At 32.9% G+C, this 22697-nt stretch overlaps 2 protein-coding genes across 2 annotated transcripts; both read right to left on the reverse strand.

Annotated features, from left to right (window-relative positions):
• Positions 1-947: 947 nt before the first annotated feature.
• On the reverse strand, positions 948-3452 carry LOC111406165. The gene is made up of 5 exons (XM_023035404.1): positions 3166-3452; positions 3016-3088; positions 2470-2521; positions 2267-2336; positions 948-1395 (listed from the first exon to the last, which is right to left on the reverse strand). Exons 1-5 carry the CDS (start codon positions 3349-3351, stop codon positions 1309-1311), a joined length of 468 nt encoding a protein of 155 aa, XP_022891172.1. The 5' UTR covers positions 3352-3452; the 3' UTR covers positions 948-1308.
• A 965-nt stretch (positions 3453-4417) lies between these two features.
• LOC111406164 (pentatricopeptide repeat-containing protein At1g26460, mitochondrial) lies at positions 4418-11298 on the reverse strand. Its single transcript, XM_023035403.1, has 7 exons — positions 10606-11298; positions 7761-7992; positions 7201-7683; positions 5927-6133; positions 5272-5409; positions 4970-5157; positions 4418-4722 (listed from the first exon to the last, which is right to left on the reverse strand). Exons 1-6 carry the CDS (start codon positions 11211-11213, stop codon positions 4972-4974), a joined length of 1854 nt encoding a protein of 617 aa, XP_022891171.1. The 5' UTR covers positions 11214-11298; the 3' UTR covers positions 4418-4722; positions 4970-4971.
• Between the last annotated feature and the right edge of the window lie 11399 nt (positions 11299-22697).

A 22697-nucleotide genomic window follows, 5' to 3' on the forward strand; every position in this document is an offset into this window, starting at 1 on the left:
TAATCAATAAAAAAATCATTTAATAATTATAAATTATTTAATAATTATAAGTTTTAACTTAAAAGAATTGTTAAAAAAAAATAAATAAAAATAAAAACAATCTAATAATGGGCGTCCTTGCCTCGCATTGGCGTGCTATTTTGATCACCGATTTTAACCATCCTAGCTTAAAATAACTATGTCAAGGTGGGCCCATGTCTTCCGTCTTCGACTTGGGGAGAAATCCCCAACTGCACTACTGTTGATCAGTTTCAAACCTGACTATGAACTGACGAATACTACTTTTGATATCTCAACCTCGATTACTTGACCCTTGATCGAGTTGACACGAATTAGGTTATTTTAGACTCTTCTTTCTTCTTTGTCTTCATATGCCAAAGATAAAATCACAACATTGTTATCTTCTATTCCTCCTACCAAAATTGTAAAGATAATGACAATTCTAATTCCCAAATTCAGTTTTGATAAAATATTCAAGATACTATGATCAGCCGTTTCCTTGATTCAATAAAAGTGTGGCTATCGTGATAATGATTCTCACGTAGAGCTTCAATTATATTTCGGCTCAAGAAACAAATGAAGGGGAATATGAGTTTGGATAGATTTTTATCTTTTGTAAAATTTATATAGTTCAAGAAATTTGTTGAAATTAATTCATTTTGAACTCAATACGTTTTTATTTGCAATTATTAAAAATAATTGGTATGTTCGGATGATGGTACGAAACTCTCAAAGATTTCAATAAAATTCATTGGGCATGGAGACTTCAAATATTTCTTCTATCATTCTCATTTACAAATACAAACACTATCATGAAATATTCAAGATACATACTACGTTCCATAATGCAATAAAAGTGTAGGTAAGCATTGTCTCGTAACTCATATTAAGCTTCAATTATTCCAAACCAAAATGAAGAAAAATTTAAAAAGTCGAATTACGCCGACTTTCACAAAGATCATTCTCTCTTGTAATATTCTATAGTTCAAAAAATTTGGTCATTGCTATATGCTACTACTTCAAAAGATTGGCAAAAGAACAAGAAGAAAAACAAACTAAACATTGCCACCTAACAATGAACAAGTACCCATGTATTATCAAATCCTATACAAATAATCTATTCAATTTATAAAAGGAGGTAGGGAAATTAGGGTCATCACTATTAGAAAATGGATTTGTCGGCTCATAAAAACAAACACAAGTAATATTATAAGAAAAGTTACTAGAGAACCAAAAAAAAAGAAAAGAAAACCAGCATGACATATGAACAACTTCATAAACAAGCAACTGTACGTGGAATAGTCTCATTCAAGAATCTTCACTGATGAAATAACTTTGTGGCAAGCGAAAATCTTCCTCTTGATGCAGGATTTCAGCGTCGTCATCATCTGGTTTCTGCAACATCACATTATAGACAAGAAAGAATAATCTGTATTATCAAAATCGGGGTTTTATACTGAAATAAGTTACCAGCACAACATGACAGAGAACTTGAACGGAAGAGCTCTAAAATTTACACGGCCCTTATGTAATGACCCCTCTCTCTCTCTCTCTCTCTCTCTCGCACTAGTTCCTTGACTGAGCTACAATTTATTCTAAAAAGTAATCTTACTGGTTACCACACAAGCAGAGCTCGTATAAAATATTTAACCACTGTAAATTGATGGTTTTGAATTTCTGCGATTTGGTAAATTTCTTGTGAAGCTGTATATGAGGACTAAATCAAACACTTATTCTTCGTATAACAATTAACAACTAATATCTACTAAGAGAATGCATTTCAAGTTTATCAGCTAATCATGTATTTGAAATCCCAAGGATTGCTAACTAGTATTGTTGCACCACCTCGTCTAAATGTTTAAGCTGTAAAAGAGGAGAAAAACTTATTTATTTAAACTTCAATACACCCAATCACATTTCATTCTCTTACGAAAAGCTTAACAAGCGCACAATTTAAATGGGTGGCAATAGACTTGAACCCAGGTTCTCTGTCTGTTGTGATAGCATTTTAATCCATGTAATCTGAAGTGTCAAGCTACTAGACCAGATACATTTATTTATTTAAATTTTGTCATTAACAACCACAACAAATGAAACATAAATACACCATTAATTTGTATGATTCAAAAAGGTATAACTTTCACATTCTATTTAATGAGAATACTCTCTTGTACTCGAAATCCAATTTGTTATGATCCAATTCTTGTAAATTCTGATGAACCAACCCAATGACAAAAATAGCAACATTAACTGTAAGAACACTTACCACCATTTCCAAGTCGTAGAAACGATCGAGCAATTTCAGAATATCATCCCCACTAAATGGCTGATTGAAACTGCATCAACAGTATGTATGAAAACAATACATGCAAATTTTGAAATAAAATCAATGATCTTCAGAAGGATCACTTGAAATTCTAGAAAATAATATAATCAGTGTAGTGTACAAACGAAAAAACACATGCAAACCTTCTGCGCAAATATTCTGTTAAACCATAAAGCACAAAGTGTCTATGTATTCCTGCAAAGGGGGAAACAATTACAGTTAGTAAATCATCTAATAATTCAGGCTAACTTCCATGTAGTTTTTCAATTATCTTTAAATAATAATCTAACTTTTAGCTCTTCTAAAGCAAAAAGCTACAAATCAAGGCCAGTTAGTTCTTGATTTAAACTTATGGAACAGAAATTTTAGACATTTAAATACCTTTTAACTTCTGAAAACCAAAGCTTAGCCAAAAAAATATTCCGGAAATAGCGATCGACTTTAAGTTATTAAAAAATCCATATTATACGAACAATTTTGCGTTTCCAACAAAATTAATAGCCGTGATTACTGATTAACATTTCTGCAAATTTATCGCACATCAAGAACGACTCCAATAAATTTCAAATGTTTAGTTCTATAATGATATGCATACATGCTAGTGCATATTTACATTTATATTTGTAGCAGGATTAAAAACAAAATAACCTAAAAATGATAAAATACAAGAATTAATAACAAAAATTTGCCTCGTAATTTGGACGGAGGATAGATTTCGAGAGCTTCTAATAGCCTCAGTTCCAATTCCACCTCCGATTTCCCCTGAAACTCAATTAAATGAAATATAAGCACATAATAGAAATGCATACATGCACACATTATATATTTTCAAAACATACCTTTCGGAAAGAAGAATTGGGGATTTTGCAAGGCGAGTGTACGGAGACTCCATCTTGTTCTTGATCTTGTTCTTCCTGGCCATCTTCGTCTAGTACTTTTTTTCTCGCTTTACCATTTTGCTTCATTTTTAATTTATTCGAATTTTCAGTTTTTGAATTCGTAGATTTTGAATTAACTTGTGGCATTTAGAATTTTGATATTGGGAATGATTTTTGGGAAATTTGATTCTATTTTTCGAAATTGAAAGCTAGGGATTTGAGATTTTCACAGAAATAGTGATGGGCTGGGCTGCTTTCAGGTTTCTTACCATGGTTAGGCCTTAGCGGATAACTGTTGGGTCAGAAGAAGTTATATACAGAGCCCATGTTTGACTTGATTTTTCCTTCTATTTTCTGCAGAAGAGATTTTGGTAAAAACTCTTTAAATCTTGATTTGAAAACTAAAATCATTTCATATTTAAGAAGTTCTTATAAAGAAAGTCACATTAGATCAATTTTTTCTAAAAGTTCTTCTAAAAAGAAGAAACCCCTTCATAAAATTAGTCAAACAGATCCAAAATCAAGCTCCTTTTTAATTTTCAGAAGCATGCCGACGGACCCTTAATCTAGATTCAACTCAATCGATTCCATTCCAATTTCCTTGTCGACTCTTTAAAATGCATGCTAGTTTAGCCCAAGGCTTTATCAAGATTTCAAAATACATTTAGTTTATGTAAACAATAAAAGAGGGACGTATTTTCAAGATTGAATTTAAGTAGGTTTTTCGACTAGATCAACATAGAGGCTTTTCTTGCTAATCTTATTCGAAGAGTTGCCTTTTCAACTCTCTGGTCTTGATCCTAAACACTTTCGTGCTTTTCTCATTAAGAGAAAAAATGAATCCTTTCTTATCATTGGTGACTAAGTAGTTTCTATTACTAACAATAAAGAGCTTTTCTTGCCATGACCTTTTGTTTATAACATCGTAATCAGTTAATTCCTAAATTGCTTAATCCGCTGTTAGGTTGTGCTAAAAATCAAAATTTTAATAAATTTTAATAAAAGTCGACTTAACGTATAGTTAAAATTAATTATTGACTTGACTCCTTTTTTAAGGCCAAAGTGAGCCGACTCCTTTTTTAAGGCCAAAGTGAGCCTACCTGTGTAAAAGGTGTTGGGTGGGTCGTGATGGCGATGATGATGATGATGTAACTAGAAGAATGGTAAAGCCACCATAAATAACGAAATAAAACTTCACATTACAATTTGGAAATAAGCAATAATTGGAGAACGCTTATATCTGAGATTTAAATGATTTCAATCTATGTTCGTTCTTCCACGCCTGAATGTGTAATCTCGATACAAAACCTTTATGCCTGGAAAGAATACATAAAGATTGGACAACTCAGTTGCTGCAAAAGAAGCTACCATGCCTTCTAAACTCAAATCAACCAGGGGATCCATAATTTACAGACAGCGGACCAAGATTCACCAAAGGATAATAATGGAAGACAACTCGAGAATATTAGGCGAACTACGCTGTCAGTGAAGCGAACGTAGTACAGAAGTTACACGTACCTGAGAATATAGCAGCACGAATCAATGCCAAACAAGTACACTGCAAGACGAGAAGAACTAGAAAGCCTATACTAATGACATGCACTAACTCCCGAATTTCCTTGTTCTAAAAGAAAAATACATTTACTAAATTTATGAAATTCAGAATAGAACATGAAGGTTAAAAAAAGCAATCTAAAAGAATGTGCTACATGGATATCTACTGCTATCTGCTGATGCAAGTGGGATTTGATGCTTGTGAACTTACTATCATGCATACTCTGTACTGTACTCGAGATTAAAAAGCATGTCCCTCCGGTTCTCTGTGCCCATCCGGATTTTGAAGTCTCGGGCCAAGGAGTCTACCCGATCATCAGCTTCATAGTCCATCTCTCGAATACATCGCCTTCGGACCTTTTTTAGGATTTCCTTCGAAGGTTCATATCCTGCACTTACCTGCTCAAGAGGATTGGATATCAATAAAAGAAATTAACTGCATGCAGGAAAAGAAAAGGAAAAAAGAAAAAGGAAAAATTAATGGCAAGATATCAACCACAGGAAGTATCCCACCATGTCATCAATCACAGAAATAGCAGCTTTAGGATCTCGTTGGATTAGATGAGCATTGACAAGCAGAGAATATGTTGTTGCGTTTGGTTTTATGCCTGAGCTCACGAAGTGCTCATATACTTTCACAGCTTCATCCCTCTGCAGAAGATAATATATATAATAAGTCTTTCATTGATTTAATATTTCAATGAAACCAAGTAATTGCGTTGGATATGATGGTTCAGCATTTCACCAAATTTGGGAAAAATAAAGTCGTTAATACCAAGAGTGAGCATCAAGAACCATTATTGGACTGATATTCTTCCTTAAGAAATGTACCCATGTGCATTGTGAAGCAACCAAATGATCAAACACAGATATGAATGTCAAAATTTTTACTTTGGAATGCACTGTGTTTCTGGTTCGAATTTCTGAAGTTAAATAAACAAGTTCTGTAAACAAGATTATTTAGTTTTTGGGATCAAATAAAAATATAAATAAATCTAAGAAAGCATAACAATTGAATTATAATGAGGAGAAAAATTTATTAGTTTGTCCAACAAAAGTTAAATGAGATAGCCTTCACGGGGCAGAGGGAATGATACGCAGAGTTCCAGAACAAGACAGAATAGGGTGACATGCAAGCATCAGTAATTGCACTATACATCAGTATTACCTTGCTAAGCTTCCCAAAGGCACATATCAGAGCATTGTATGAATGGATGTTAGGAGTTAATCCAAATGTAGCAGCAATTGCACTAAATGTCTGATAGGCCCGATCAACATCCCATATATTTGCACAACCAAGAATTACGCAGTTCAGGGCAGCAACAGACTTGTAAGGAGGATCGGCTCGGCTCAAATTTTCCAGCTGGTAATAAACCTGTCAATATTTTAAGAATGCAGTAAGCAACAACCAAATAACTTTTATAAGCACGTTATTATACAGTTTTATCTCGGTTGTAAAATATGAAGACCAATAACTGCCAGAGACAACAGCAAGTCAACTCAAGGAATTCCAAAGGTGATCGAGATCTGGACATCAACGTCGAGTGACACAGGAAATTTCGAAATGGTAATTGGCATACAAGAAATCTCATGTTTTAATGCTATTCAATTAGATGCTCAAACTTTTCAAGTCATATTTTCTTCATATTGCACTGGTTAAGGCTGTAAGCCTTATTTTCTGCTAAATCTAAATGCATAATCTACCTCTGGAGAGATGAGATAGACGAGACCATTGCCTCAATGAATTGGTAACTACATATGAATTATCGAAAAATAATTGTGGCCAATACTATCCATCGACAATGTCAAGGATCAAGAACCTGTAAAGACCTATAGATTTTCAGTCGTCATTTCTAGATGGAATGCCCATAAATCTAATTGGAGAAGAAACTTTCTTTTGACTGGGCTTATAGCACCTCAATTTACTCAGTTAGTTACATAATTATATTACATATATTAGTAAAAGTGTGAATGTACAATGGATTAAAAAACCCTCCAAGAATGATTTGAAATTTTGAAGATTTTCACGGTTTAGTAAATCGCAAGACCTCACCACCAACTGCATTGAAAGTTCGCAGTTTTTCCATGGATATAGCAAAAGGCCAGTAATAAAATGCTATCCCACAGGAAACAAAATTGCTTCTCATAACTTAATCATGTGGAAGCATCATGTACATAACTATTTCACATTTTTAGCTCTATTTTTCAAAATGCGTAACTGATTTTCCTTCCAATGTTAGCTTCAGATAAAGGAGGGAAAAAATGAATTGAGAAGGTTTAGTATTGAGTCACTATTTTTCGTCAATTGTCAACTGTCAACAAAAGTGCCACAAGAAAATGAAATGGATGTGTTTGTCAAGCACCTGAGAAGCACGTTAAAGAATTTGATTTTCTTAGCACATGGCATAAAATATAAGCAGCATCTAAGGCAGAAAAACATACTGAATCCAGCGTCTCGAAACCCTTCTTGGAGCATGCCATAACTAGAGGATTCAAAGAGGTGAATGGACAGAACAGATCTTCGGTTGCTTCTTCTGTAGAATTTCCATAAGCTGTCTCAAGTTCATGCAGAGTACCAAAAGCCTTCTGCAGGTTCCCCAAGCTAGCATGAGCGTATAGCTTGCCAAGGTATGATTCAGGATTTGGGACCTTCTTCTGGCGCAGTGATCGCTTAAGAATTGCCCATGAACCATCCAACAGTTTAGAATTATAAGTCCTACCTGCAGTGCCTAAGGCAGAGACAACTAACCCTTCATCAACGGAGAGTAGAACAGGAGGCCTTGCATTCTCCCCCCGAGCAATCCACTTTGCCATAAACTCAAGGGCATAATAAGTTAATTCACTGTTATCTGCTTGCATCGCAACATCTGCTATGTAATTGCATGCAGCCCAAGGTGGACATAAGGATTTGTTTTGATCCATTTTCTGATCAGATCAGTAGAAGCAAAGTTGGTTACAATAAATATTAATAATGTACTTTATTGAATAGCCAGCCAGTGTACCTTGCATCTCTCTATAATCGACACCAACGTATCAAGCCTTACATTCTGAACACAGCTTTGGACGCACTTCGTGAATGAATTCATTGACAACATATAACCTGCCTTTAAGGTCAGATCTATATATTTCAGGGCAGCATCAATCTGGTTTGTTACAAGCAGCATGCCTATTACCAAGTCAAATGACTCATCATCAGGTAAAGATTCCTTAAATTCTTTTCCCGTCTGTATCATCCTGACATCAACAAAGTAAAGAGTCATCTATCATATTAGTAAGCTTAAATAAATTGCTTTCAGAAATGTAAGCAAAACGCCCATAAACAAAAATTGGGACAGTTATAGAGATCAAATGAGCAAGGAAAGGGCCTTGCTACACACCTCATCCCTTCATGAAAAAAAGACAATTTAGTACATTAAACATGTATACAAGTCATTGAGTTTACAGAATTAGTACTTCATAGGAGCTGATAAGAGAAATAAAGATGGTAAGAGAAAAGCAAATCAAATGCTCAAAAGGCTTTCAACGTATGTGTTTAGGAAATTAACAAAGGAAAAAAGCAATAGTAAATTAAGCTGCTTACTAGAATTTTCATTTATTTCCTATGTGCAAAGCAAAAGAGCTATACTTTTCTATTTCTAGAAACAACCTCCCAGTGAAAAATGAATAAAAATGAATTTTCAAATCAAAGGCAATAGTTTTTGGCTTGTGAAGAGAGAAACCTTTCTCTGCAGCACTCGTTTCAGTTATTATATCTTATGCTTAAGGAACATAACTTTGACTTAAAGAGGGGCTTCAAAACAAATCCTAAGTGCACTATTCATTTTATAAACCAAAAAGGAATTAAAATAGACAAACACTTGCTGGCCAATGAGCAGCATGTCCAACCACCAACCTGATACATTCAGATTAGTAATCCAAACAGACAAAAAGAGGTGGTCGGTCCTAATGTGAAGTATTCTTATATTTAGAAGGATTGAGAAATGTGTTGGGTATCATGCTCATCCTCAACACAAAGACTCTAAAAAACCCACATAAATTGGGTACTGAGAGTCAACTTAATGTCTACCTCTAACTTCACATCTATATATCATGTTTCCCAGTCAAGTCATGCAGTAAGGCGAGGTAATTGTTTGATCAACACTGAGCATCTTTAAAGTAAAGAAGGATTTCCTTAAATCTTGGATGAGTTGACTTAAGTGGTATGGTATTATTGCACTGCCTACAATATGGTGATATTATGATCAGGGTATGCAATGATCATATTATTAGATTCGTTTTCTTCTTATGTATCCCTTTCATATCCTCCCACAACATATTGATTGATCATTTCATTTTGCATCTCTCCAAATATGAGGCTGCAGATTTCCACTATATAGAGTTAAAATATCAATTTTCATGAAATCAGATAAGCTTTTAATTATTTCTGGAACATTTCTGCGATAGGCAAAGCACAACATGCCTTTAACATTGAGATTTTCAGGAAGATAGTTTCAGTAACTAGGTCATCAAATGCTTTTAACATTAATATAATATTAGTTCACCAAAAGTTATAATCTTTGTCTAGAACCAGAAAACCATGACGGCAGCTTTATATGATCTTTTTCTACTTTCAGAAGAATTCCAACTTCACTTCCATATCATATCCTTAAATCATAAACCTCTGCAATATTATTTCTTCAATGATTTCTGCAATGCCAATTAACAAACTCATAGTATCAAGTTATTTACTCCGTTAACTGTAGCACCTCAAACAAAGGATGGATAAAGTAGCTAATAGAAATTGTATATCACGAGACATAAATAGCTAAAAAATCATTTGTGGTTGTCTGTCAAATTTTTAGCGTCAAATTGATTCTCAAACTTCCACTAGAGGTCAAATTTTGCCCTTAAAATGGAATTTGTCCACTTGATGTTAGGGGTAAGAGTATCCACATAATTTGGCATATTAATGGTTTGTAATATGTATGAATAATAGTTGTTAAACTACCAAGCAGCCCTTCCCCACAACAGCCATCAACTCCATCACTACTCCTCATTCCCAACCATAAACATGAAGTAACAAGTTTTCACCATGCGTGATTAAATGATCACTCAGTGTTTCCCACTATATATACAGCATCTTCTTTTGATTGATACAATCTAAACAACAGAACTCAGAACCACATCAACCTCCTCTGATTGTGAACAATACCATGCTGTAGATTTTGTTTCTTGAAGAAGTCCAATGGTTTAATAACATAAAGCTTGATTTCAGAACAGGAAATGAGGTCTCCTAACAGGTTTCAGCTTTTCTCTCTCTATTTTTATTGTGTGTATGTGTTGTCTCGGAGATGGATTGAGTTGATAATAATAGATACCGTAACTGATGATGGTGGGTTTTGGGACAATGGTTGCAGATGTGGCGGACTACAAAAGGGGAGATTGTGCATGGTGGGAGATGGCAAGGGAAAACGGATCTATCTCTACTTGCAGATGAGAATACAAAGGTATGGATCTGCGAATTTGCGTGTATGCCTGCATCAGTGAACTTATGTGCGTGCAATGATGGTGGTTGCTTGTGATATGGTAAGGACAAATACGCCAGCATCCAGTTTGCAAGCATCAAAAGTTCACGATCAACAATGACTTCATTTTTTGTTTAGAACAGATCAATTCTAGAAACCATAAATAGAACTGAAATTCGCACAGCCTACAAATTGAACGGTTAAATTCTGTTCAAAAATATCTTCGCAATGTGATACACTTCATACTAAATTCAATTTTAATTCTTTATAACCTCCAACCATAATAGTACCCTATAACAAGTTTACGCTACGGAGAAGTACAAAAGTTATGTAAATATCCAACCTTTCGATCAATTTCTCAGCAGCAAGTGTTTCATTGGCCTTGTGCATAGCTTTTAAGACCAAGTTAAACGAGGCAGTGTTAGGCATGATACCGTAATCATCCATTTGCGACACAAGGTCCAATAGCTCCCCGGCCGATGCCCCAATCATCAAGTTGGCCCTCAAATAGTGATTATACAAATCGACATTCGGCTTATTAGGCTTCCCATTCTTGTCCAATGCCCTGATCCAGAATTCAAACAATTGCTTCATATCAGCCCACCTCTGCGAAGTCATCCAGTCAGCAAACTGATTCATCAGGCTCTGAGAATCAAGCGTTTGGGAAAGGGATTGGATACGCGCAGCGGAGGACTGGTTAAGGAAGCCAAGGCCAAGGGGGACAAGGGCGGGAGACGAAGAAGGTGGAAATGGGTTCCTCCAGTTCTCATTGTATAATGGGCTGCCAGTGGCTGGGTTAGGTGGCAGAGGAGTGGTGGCTTGCGGCGGCGGGAGTGGTTGCTCCGCCAGCTGAGCTTCCTGAAAGAGGTATCGGAAGGTGGATATTGATTTGCAATACTTCTGGGTTTTGATTATGCTTCTTGATTTCGTTAAAAATGCCATTGACGCCATTTTTGCAAAATTCAAATGTATGAATATAGATTTTGTACATATAGTTAGAGAGAAGTTTTCATGGAAAGAGTGTCGAGTGGAAGTTGCTAGGGTTTTGGGCTCCAATTTGTTTAGGGAAAATTGCATCTTCGGTATCAAACCTTTAATTTTATGCTGATTTGACCCAAATCTTTACTTTGTGCGCCCAATGTACCAACTCTTTCAAAAACTCGAATTTGGAGTCCAATCAATTCAGCCTTGACTTAGTTGGGTCAAAATTATTAATTTTCCAATTTTTGAGGTCAATTAATGCCTAATATGATTAAGACCTCATTTGACCCCATTAATTTCTATTACATTACATTACTTTTTATCTCTCCTATTTTTAATCACACAATCTTTCATAAAATAATATTGCACGTAAATCAAAAAAAATCTTCTTTTTCAACTACTCATTTTTCAAAAAAATACTATTTCAATCATTTTCAGCTCTACAAAATGGGGGCCAAATAGGGGCTAAATCCGTATGATTGGACTCCAGTTGCAAATTTTTGAAAGAATGCACAAAGTAAAATTTTGGATCAAGTATGCATAAAGATAAAAATTTTGGTACTACCATTGCAATTTTCCCATTTGTTTATGGTAATGAGTGAGGGTATTATGATAAAAATAATGTTTGTGATACACCGAGGTGTCCAACGGGGTGTCCGGCACCTCGGTATTGGTCGAGGTGTCGGTGGGCCCCGACGTGATAGGCATCTCGACCAATGCCGAGGTGCCAGGTGTCCATTTTGGACACCCCGTTGAACATCACAATGTACCCATAGCATGATTGATTATGATAATTCCATTAACCTTATCTTTTAGGGCTATTTCACTGTGGTTCCAAATCCTTCAATTTTTGCAATTTTTTACTTTAATCTTTTATTTATTGCATCCATGATCCTAATGTTTCATTCCTTTGCGATGGAAGGACATATGGAAGGTTTTCATCCATATATCCATTAGTTGACCAGAAAATTTAGTTTTGACCACATTTTTTTATAATTTCAAAAAACATAAAATGATAATTTTATATATTTTACACAAAAATAATTAAATCAAAATTAAAGTTCACCTTCTCCCTCGCCACACCCCCAAACCAATTTTTTTTTATCTATACAATGCCATCATTAGCCATCGCCACTCACCGTCACCGCAAACTGCCACCACCATAATCGATCTCTTCCCAAAACTCTCTAGTCCAAGACTACATTTTTTCAAATTCACATGACCCGTTATCTTAAAACTCTCTTGGGCTCGTCACAAACAACTTAAACCAAAATCCCATATCATTTGTGCTGAGAAAGACTTGAATTTTACCTCATAATATTCATTTTCACTATTTTTCGTATTAGTCATATACAGCATTAAAACATAAAATTTGCTTCTTGGAGGGGAATAAGGTGTGAAAAAACTCTATAGAGCCAGTGCAATCATTATTTAGAATAATCATTTTGATTAGGAAAATGGTTGTTTTACATCACCGTTTACAGATTATTTTATGTTGAGAATTGTTATTCGAAACAATAAAGTGCATTATGTCGAATGATGAAGAAATAGGAAATGGAAGGAAAATTTATGCCCATGTGGTCACATGGGCATATGCAGAAAATTGGAGGCCCATTCGAAGATACTCTATGTGATGGCATAGGTTTCTTCTATGCGGTCGCATAGAGGGAGAAAAACTTGACTGTTAGACGTCATTTTTTAACGATGTTAATTTAATTTAATTTTTTTGTAGCGTTTCTTGCACTTTTTGAAACCATTTCGTGCATATGGACGAAATATGTAGATAGTAGAGCCATGATTCAATAAAATATACATTGAAAAACTCAAATCAATATTCATTCCTCAATCAAGATCAAACCTTGATTCTTCACTCATATTCGACCATCCTCCTTCGTGTTCTTCAACTTTTGGTGGGAATACTTTGTGCTTTGGCATTCCTGCAACAAGGTTTGGTTAATCCTTCAATCCGTTTGTTCAAAAAATCTTAAGCATTTCATACAATTCGAATAGGGGGCAAATATTATTTGAGGATAATGATATCGTGTTTGGGCCTCTGGCTTTTTTTTGTTTTTTTTTTATTTTTTATCTTGTTGCTGGTTTTTTCTTGTAATTTTTTCTTTGTTTCATTTCCTTCCCTCCAAATTTCCAACATTTTATAGATTGATGAGGTGGTAAAAAGAAACGACTGGATTTATTTATTTTTATATGGTTGGCGAAACTTTGAATAAATTAAATCTTGCTATATTATCTGTTAGTAAATAAATAGGTAAGATGTGAGTATGTGTAGCACAATCATTTTGATTATTAAAATGAAACATAGGAACCCAAAAGCTAAAATGCAAAAAAGTTGAAAATAAAGAAAGGATATTTTGATGGGAAAAGATGGTGGAAAGGGAAAAAGGATTGGAAAAGAAGATAATGATGGAGGGTACGTGGGTGGCGACATGTAGTTGCTGTGAGTTTGGTAGTGGTAGTTGTCGTGGGGTTGGGAGAAGATAATTTTTTTTATTTTGTTTATATTTTTGGTTTTTTTAATTTAATTTTAATTTACTTTATATATATATAAAGTTACCATTTTATTCTTTTAAAATTGATTAAAGTCAATTAACAGTCTTATGGACAGAATCCTTCTATTTGTTCTTCAGTTTTATGCACTTGAACAGGTTGGGACTGCGGGTGGGTAAAGAAGCTGCAACAATTTGAAAGGTTCAAAACCATGACTACATTATTCCTATATTTTATGTGTACGTGGCCATTAAGGGATTAAATGCTTAATTATAAGTTATTTTAGTAAATAGTGAAAACCTAAATTTTATACTAAGCGAGTAATTATCATTATATCACTGCTATATAAAAAGGGAAATGGAAAGGTATTGTAGTTAGGAACGGTGAATTCTTCCATTTTATCACATTGTAGCAAATTTTTTTCATCGCTAAAGCAAAAACGATGTCGTGTTATCTTTAATCATTTTCGTAATTGATATAGTGACATTTTCACTTCACGACTGTATAAGAAGAGAATGAAGAGTCTGAGCTATGTGTGTGTGTGTATATATATATATATAGCCTTTTATTATGTCTCTATTAATTTATATTTCCTTTTCTATCTTTTTTTTACCTTGCATTTACAGTACACCAATTTCCACTTCCTTTTTTTATCCCTTTTTGCCTACATTTGCAGTACAAAAACGATATCGCTTCCCTACGTTGAATGGCAAAACAACGCTATTTTATTCCATTAATATGATAAATGATTGACTATATCTTATATATAATTATAAGAAAATATTAATTATTTAATTAATATTAATTAAATATTGATCAATGTATGTTATATTCACTCGTTACCTTAATGTTTGAGATGAAATTTTTTCCAAAAATGCAAACTTCAAGATAATGACTAAAATTGAGAGTCATAATTTTAAGAATTATCACTCTCAACTCCACATCTAAATACTATTCCATCATGCAAAAATTTAATTATTAGAACATCGACCAAAAGATAATAGAATAAAGCATAATCTCAAAAAATTAAATAAATCAAATTGTAACTATCATATTACACTACTACTAATAAAAAAATTAAATAATTTAACAAGTTAAAGAAAAAAATAAAGAATTGCAGGAAAAAATAAAAAAATCAAAAAAAATTATTATAAAGTTTTTCAAGTAAATTGAAATAATTAAAATTAAAAATAAATATTATTTAATTAAATTTGAAAAAATTATGTTTCATCATAAAACGAAAAGAATTAAAAAGAATTTTAAATCACCATCCACCATGCACCATGGAGAAGTGATCTTCGTCTCTGTGCAGCACGGAGATTTCATTTTCATTTTTTGTCTTTTTCCTCATTTATTTTTTCATTTTTTAATTTGTTTTGTTCGTATTATAAATAATTTTTTTCGATTTAAAATTTTTTTTAATTCTTTTCTCTTTATGATAAAACTTAATTTTTTTAATTTTAATTAAATAATATTTATATATCCTTTATTTAATTTTCGTAACTTTTGTTTTGTTTTTATTATTATTTTTTTAAAAAAAATTTAAAATTTCTTTATTCTTCATATTATAAATAATTTTTTGGTTGATTTAAAATTGTTTTTAATTCTTTTAGTTTTATGATAAAACGTAATTTTTTTAGTTTTAATTATTTCAATTTAATTAAAAAACTTTATAATAAAATTATTCATTTTTTATTTTTGCCTATAATTATTTTTTCTTTAATTTGTTAAATCATTTAGTTTTTTTAATAGTATTGGTGTAAAATGATATTACAATTCGATTCGCTTAATTTTTTGATATTATACTTTATTTCATTGGCTCTTATTCAATATTCTAACATTTTAATTTTTGTAGGATGGAATGCGGAGTTTAGAAGGATAATCCTTAAAATTAGAAATCTCAATTTTAGTCATTATCTTGATTTTTTCCATTTAAAAAAAAAAATCATCTCAAACATTAAGGTAATGAGTGAATATAACATACATTGATTGAGATTTAATTATTATTATTATTATTAATTAAATAATTAATATTTTTCTATAATCATACAAAAGATATTCAATCCTTTATCATATTAATGAAATAAAACGGCATTGCTTTGCTATTTAACCTAGGGAAATGATATCGTTTTGCATTGTAAATGTAGGTAAAATAAAAAATTATTTATAATATGAAGAAAAAAAAAATTTTTAAACAATTTATAAAATATATATATATAATAAAAACAAAATAAATTAAATAAAAGAAAATTACGAAAATTAAATAAAGAATATATAAATATTATTTAATTAAAATTGAAAAAAATTAAGTTTTATCATAAAAAGATAGAATTTTAAATAAAAAAATATTTATAATATGAAAAAAACAAATTAGAAAAAATAAATAAGAAAAAAAACGAAAAAGAAATATCTGTAATCCTGCGATAATGCAATGAACCAAACGATTGAATTTCACCAAACACTTCGAATCTTCAACAAGTTTTGAAAAAACTACAATTTTGACGCTAATAAAAATGCAATAAATACAAAACTTGTACAACACAGTGACAATGACTAGTTTTATTAGAAAGTTAAATCCACAAAGAAGAGGTGTGTTCTTTGATTTAAATTGCGAAATTACAATAGACTTTCACTTTTATTTATTATTATTTTTTTAAGGTCAATTTCTAGATCCTAAGTAAATTTTTCATTTGAGGTTTTTTGAATGTTGACTACACAGAAGGGTTTTAGGAAAAATAAAATCGATCACCAATTGAGATTTGTGCAGCATATCCACAATTAAGGAAATAACCTCTAGGGACATGGAAATAAATAAAATCAAATTAAGCCCGTGCTTGGTAGGGATTTTTAAGAAATTTTTTTATCAAAAGTATTTTTCTGTTTTGAGTATATGTAGTAATTATAAATTTTACATGAAAAATATTTTATTGGGAGAACATGCAATCGAAAAACGGAGGACAAACTTGAGCTAATTTTTAAAACTCAATTCCTAGATATCCAAGTTTTATAATTGTTTTGATCCTTATACAGTGTCAATTTCGAGAAAGAACATGTGACCTTTTTTTTAAATAACAAAATCACTGTCATCTCATACATGTTCATATTTACATGCACGCTCGTCCGCAAGCAATAGAGAGTCATCTATGGAAAGCAGTTTAGACACCATAGTCTCAATATTTACGTGGTGAATCTTGTTTTTCAACAAATATATAGAAATAAACGAGCAAATTTAAGTAAACAATGATATACAAATATTGAGTCAAACACAGTATGTGTCCACTAATTTCATAATGATGTACTCTAATCGTAGTAGCTTTATCATTATTCTCCATGCTACAATATATTGTCAATATTAACATGCGACTAATCAAAAAGAGATATGCAAGATCACTATTCCTACAATTTGTGCGATATAATAAGTATTTCTTATGCTAGTCGGGTTGATGTGACACTTTTGTGCCATAGTAGTACTTTATTTACCCATTAGTGATTGTATAAATGTGACATTGTAAAGTAAGATTATAGGTAAAACGTTGCTTTCTTATATATAAAATATGAAGTCCAATCACAAAACAAATGAAAAATTCAGTAAATTTATGATCAATATACATTTCACATAAGTTTAATTTTCTATATACGACAAATTATATTAAATATACCACCTCTACTTGAGAAAGCTTGACTTAAGTCAAGTTGGACAAATTCTACCAAACAATCCCACTTGTCCTAAGTCGAAATTTCTATAGTAGAGTTAAATTTAATTATTTTAATAGTCAATCTACGATTAATTGATCGTGTTCGATTGAATGTTTTACCAAAACGTCAAACTCAAACCTAGTTGGGAGATGGCACTAGCAATTCTCTCAAAGTACGTAACTTTTCTTATTGTGACATCATTCAAGATAGCTGAAAACCGCGTTCATGTTGAATAGTACTACTAAAATACCCAACGTGACAAGATACTTCATTATATTGAGTTTATTTCTTCAATTGCTCATTTGGAAAACAGGTGGGAAATATATAAAATACACCTTTACAAAGGGTGCCTTACACATGTAGCTATCATATGTTAGAATTTTACATTTATATATGACAATTTACTTAGATAATTATATTCACACTACAATTTTTTTTTATACCACAATTTAATTGTATTTAAAGTCCTCAATCTTCAACGTTTAATTCTTAACTTCAACCTTTTATTAATTAGTACATCTCACACGTCTTCCATTGATTAACACATCTCGTCTTTGATGATTAATTATGTCAAAATATTTTATTTCCCTGCTTTGAAATGAGAAAAATACTTTGTTACATTTTCTTTTTTATTATTTTTATAAGAATGTGATGGGTGAATAAGTCATTTTATGCACTTCCAATGGATTTTTGGATTGACATTGTTATTAAAGAAGAGATTCTATTCCATGAAATGCTAAGGACGAGAACGAGTATTACAATGAACAAAGATTGAGGAACTTAAGTTCAATTAAAATGTAAAGCTGCCAATAAAAATTAGGGATAATTGCAGCAATAGACTCAAACCTTTGAAACACAAACCTACTTTTCCCAAACCTTTCAATTTTTGTAGTCGTCATCCCTAACCTTTCCAATTATTGCATATGAAGCTCTTTTTTACGATTTCTATCCAAAATGTAGTCAGTTGACCACCAAAATAAATTTTGACCATTTTGTAACAAAATAAGGGAGGGTAAAATCGTCTATACACTATAAACATTCTTAAAAGTACAAAACTTCATCCACTTCACCCCATCCCAAATCAAAATAAAAAATGCAGTCACCACAACCACAGGCGACCGAGCCTTGGCATTGTCTAGATTTGATTCATACTTTTTATTTAGGAAGCAATAACAAATATAATGTTTATACTTCGTCAGGAGTATTAACGCAATATTCTATAGAATATTGTTTAAATGGAGTCATGTTTCACCAGAAACATTGACATAAAATTCGTCTAAAATATAATTCATACAAATATTTTACTTTATAAAGAATAACAATACAATATTATTTTTAAATATTGTTATTCTATGAAGTTGTACTTCTTCAAGAGCAATAAAATAATCCAAGTAAAACATTCATTTTCAAACAATGTTACAATATTATTTTGAAATATTGATTTAGATTTTTTCTTTTTTCATGAATAATAACACAATATTCTTGTGGAATATTGTACTGAAATATTGAAAGAAAAAATTACATTCAAGTAAATATTTATCTATCATAAATTGGTATAGTGAAAATGATACGATCATATTGAATAACTATAAATTTATGTTATGCAATGCAAAATTAAGAGTATACTGACCTTTTCTTTGAGTTAGAAAAGAAGAGGTTTTTTTTTTTTTTTTTTTTTTTTTTTTATGAAATTGGCTAGAATTTCTTGACTTTCTTCGATTAAAGAAAAAAAATTATTTTTTCCTACCTCAACTAACTAGAGATTTGTAGGCAAAAAGATAAATAAATTTTGATAACTCAACAGGCAAAAACTTCGTGCTAATAATATGTTATAAAATCAAGAGAAAAAGAAAAGAAAGTAGAAAAATCAATAGATTTATGTGTATTTAATTGAAAATTAAAGTCCCATATTTATTATAAAAAAAAGGGGGGGGGGAGGCAAGGAATGCAATAGTCATATAACTGGGGTTGCCGGGTATAATGATCGTTCACTAATAAGCATAAACAATTTACAATATAAACTAAATTATTATTTAGAATTTTGTATTTTATAAAGATTTGATTTTCATGAGCAATAACATAATATTCAATTATAAAGGTTACTAGCACAAAACGTCCCAACATTTGAAGTTTATTGTGAAAAGGACCCCAACTTTTATTTTTTTTATTCTTTTACATTGTCAACTCTATTTACACTTTTCATTGCAAAAATCATCTTTTCCATCAATTTTCATCCATTTTCTGAATAAAAAGCTCTGAAATGACGAATATACACTTCTATCTATATACAAAATAAAAAATAAAAAAAATTTAATACCACCACCAAAGAACTAATCTCACTCGGATATTCAAATAATAGAAAAGACAATGAAACACACTAATAGATTGGGGAACACAATGAAACATAGATTGCATTTGAATGAGGAACTGCTGGGCCTACTTCGAGGCCTTGATGGTGCAATCTTGTCAAATACACTGACGAATCTCTAGGGTTCCTACTCTTGGGCATATTCCAGGGGAAAGTTTCCTGCCTAAGGCAATAGGTTTTCACTAGGTTGAGTGGATGCATAATTAGTAGACGTGTCCATCTCCAATTCCCTCTCGATTGAGCTAGGCTTCCTTCTATATCTCTACGGATGGGCCTCTGTGTTATTTTTCTCTTCTTTCCATGCATTTGAATTAATAGTTGTTGCATGACAACATTTTGCCGAGCCATATTCTTTATGTTTGGAGCCATCTCTCCCACTTCTCTGGCTAGGCTTACAGTAGTTCCACCTCGTCGATGTTGGTGGTAAGGTCAACCGGTGTTAACGTTAGTTTGAAGAACTTCTTCTTCTTCAGAAACCTCTCATTGATGACTCACTCCTTGAGAATCATAATGACTAGAACTTATGATGAATCTCTAACTCCACTATCAATAGAGGATTCAGAGAGACGTTTCCTTAGCACCTTCTGTTGTTCTTTCTTCAAGAACTCAGACCTTTCTTCAAGGTTTGATTGTAGGATAACTTTGTTTCTATAGCTTTCAACACTAGGATGTTCATAATTGTAGAGTAGCTTCCCACAGATAGTGTCAATCTGTTGACCTAAAAAAATGTGCCTCCAATGTGGCCAACAAATCTCCATACCTCTCACGTTCACATAAGCCATTTTCTCGTGCACTAGGACAAATCGTTAGCCACATATGACCTCCTCCAGTGGAGTAGAGTTGGTCACGCGCACTATAACGTTCAAATCAGTAGGATAAGTAAATATATAAGTGTGGGAGTGCTTCAAACGTGAGCCTTCAATGTAAAAAAAAGGTTGGTTTTGGGAATGATATGGAAAAAGTTATAGTTTGAGAGTCTAAACTTGCATTACCTTGAAAATGCATTAAGTGTGAGTTTTTATAATAGGAGAGGATAAGCAAAGACAGCTGGATAAAAAGTCACGTGGCCTTATCTTAGCAGTTGTAGCCTCTTGTCATAGGTATCAATCAGTCAGATAGGTTCAAGTGCATTTAATGTTATGATCATATGTAGCCCTAGGCCTCACAAGTAAGAATAGAATTGACTTGTTGATTGAGTAGAGTCACCTATTCAGTGAGTTGTCATACCACCCACTTGCTACAAGATCTTGTATGAAAATCTTTCCTAGGATGCTTCTGCCTACCCCACCTCATCCATGAGGGCTCGATTCTCTCATGGGGTTTGGCTAAACTGCCACATGTACAGAATGATGTGAAGTGTGGGTCTATAGATTCTCTTATTGTGTGGTTGCCACTTGGCAATGCTTGGAGCCTCGTCGAAAGAGGCACAACAATATTTCCCTAAGTCCATTTATGAATATTAATATAATGCGTAGACTTTGATTGTATAATATAAGCAGCTTTTTGAAGCAGTTTACGAACCTGATTTAAGGCGAATGTTTTGGCTGGCCTATTAGAAAAGATGAAACTTGTGATAAGGCTAAAATGGACTTAGGCAAGACCCTTTAGTGAAGAGACAACTGATGATAAAGCTTAAATGAATTTGGCCTAGGCTCTTTGCTTAAGAAAGAGCCCATTAGTAAAGAGGCTGTCGATGATAAGGTTGAAGTGAGTTTGGCCGAGGTCCTTTCCAAAAGGAAGAGCCCATTAGTGAAGAGGCGGCTGATCACAAGGCTGTTGAGCCACTGAGGGTTATGGAGGTGTGTGCCTCAATGATTTAAAAGAAATATCATTTTTCGAGGTGCATCTGCAGCGTGGATTGGTAGTTTCCAATGTTTGCATTACGTGCGCATTTACTGTACAATGTGGTATTTGTTACAACTGAAAAGAGTCACACGAAACCTTATTGCGTCTGATTCATGGATCCATCAAAGTCGTTCATTTGAGTATTTTATAGGCGCCCTTTGAATTTCACGTGCTTGATAGTGATACAAGTGTTTGGCTAAGATTAAATCTGGTTCAATCAAATGGTGGTATTCCACTCACGTTGCCTATAAAAGAAGGAAACCAACCATTCTTTACCTTTTTTACTTTACAAAAATCTCCCAAAACCCTTGACAATTTTATTTTGAGCTTTTCTAGTCATTGCTGCTGTTGCTTCAACGAGTATTTTCTTTCATATTTTTGTCTCTTTGTGATTATTGTAGGTGAGAACCTCATATTTTTCTACACTAGTACTATATGGTAGTTATTCAATGGCATCATCTTCGAGGAAGAAAAGAAAAGGGGAGTCATCTGAAAAAGTGGATATGACACTAATTTGTGTTGGGCTGGCTTACCTCCATTAATTCTAGCTAAAGGGATTAGGGAGGCAATAGCAGGACTTTATAGCATATGGATGATGCATAAGGATGTTATAGATTATAACGTTAGGTGGTGGGATTCATTGTGGGTGACCTGTGTGAAAAGTGTGAGTCAAAGACCTTTAAGAAGATGTATAGAATCTCTGATATTTAAAGATGTTTGTCCCGACCCCAGATGAGTGAGCCTGTTATCCCAGCCAAGGATGAGTGGCGAAGAACAAGGCGAATTTAAATGGGGGAAGTGAAATTGCCCATTCACCCATTCTTTATGTACCTCCTTAGGCAGTGCAACCTAGCTCCCACCCAATTAGTCTCAAATATATGGAGCCAATTAGCAGGGGCCTTCCTTATTTGGAAGGAGGTCACTCTTGGTGAGATATGTCTCTCAATGTTTTTTAAACACTTTTCCAACCTAGGGCTTCTAGTGGAGAGAAGGATTGCGAAGGGTGGTACTTTATGAACCCTTGGGGTCCATATTTACCA

This window comes from Olea europaea, chromosome 12, assembly GCF_002742605.1.
Source record: "Olea europaea var. sylvestris chromosome 12, O_europaea_v1, whole genome shotgun sequence".
NCBI classification, from domain to species: Eukaryota; Viridiplantae; Streptophyta; class Magnoliopsida; order Lamiales; family Oleaceae; genus Olea; species Olea europaea.

What these genes read in the sequence shown, in the direction of transcription:
- LOC111406165 (XM_023035404.1), bottom strand. Translation starts at nt 3,351, where the DNA reads ATGCCACAAGTTAATTCAAAATCTACGAATTCAAAAACTGAAAATTCG. An exon ending in TCCTCCGTCCAAATTACGAG is followed by an intron (nt 2,522 to 3,015) that starts GCAAATTTTTGT and finishes CCCCCTTTGCAG; the next exon opens with GAATACATAGACACTTTGTG. An exon ending in ACAGAATATTTGCGCAGAAG is followed by an intron (nt 2,337 to 2,469) that starts GTTTGCATGTGT and finishes CTGTTGATGCAG; the next exon opens with TTTCAATCAGCCATTTAGTG.
- LOC111406164 (XM_023035403.1), bottom strand. Translation starts at nt 11,213, where the DNA reads ATGGCGTCAATGGCATTTTTAACGAAATCAAGAAGCATAATCAAAACC. An exon ending in GTTTCGAGACGCTGGATTCA is followed by an intron (nt 6,134 to 7,200) that starts GTATGTTTTTCT and finishes AAATATTGACAG; the next exon opens with GTTTATTACCAGCTGGAAAA. An exon ending in TTTCTGTGATTGATGACATG is followed by an intron (nt 5,158 to 5,271) that starts GTGGGATACTTC and finishes CCTCTTGAGCAG; the next exon opens with GTAAGTGCAGGATATGAACC.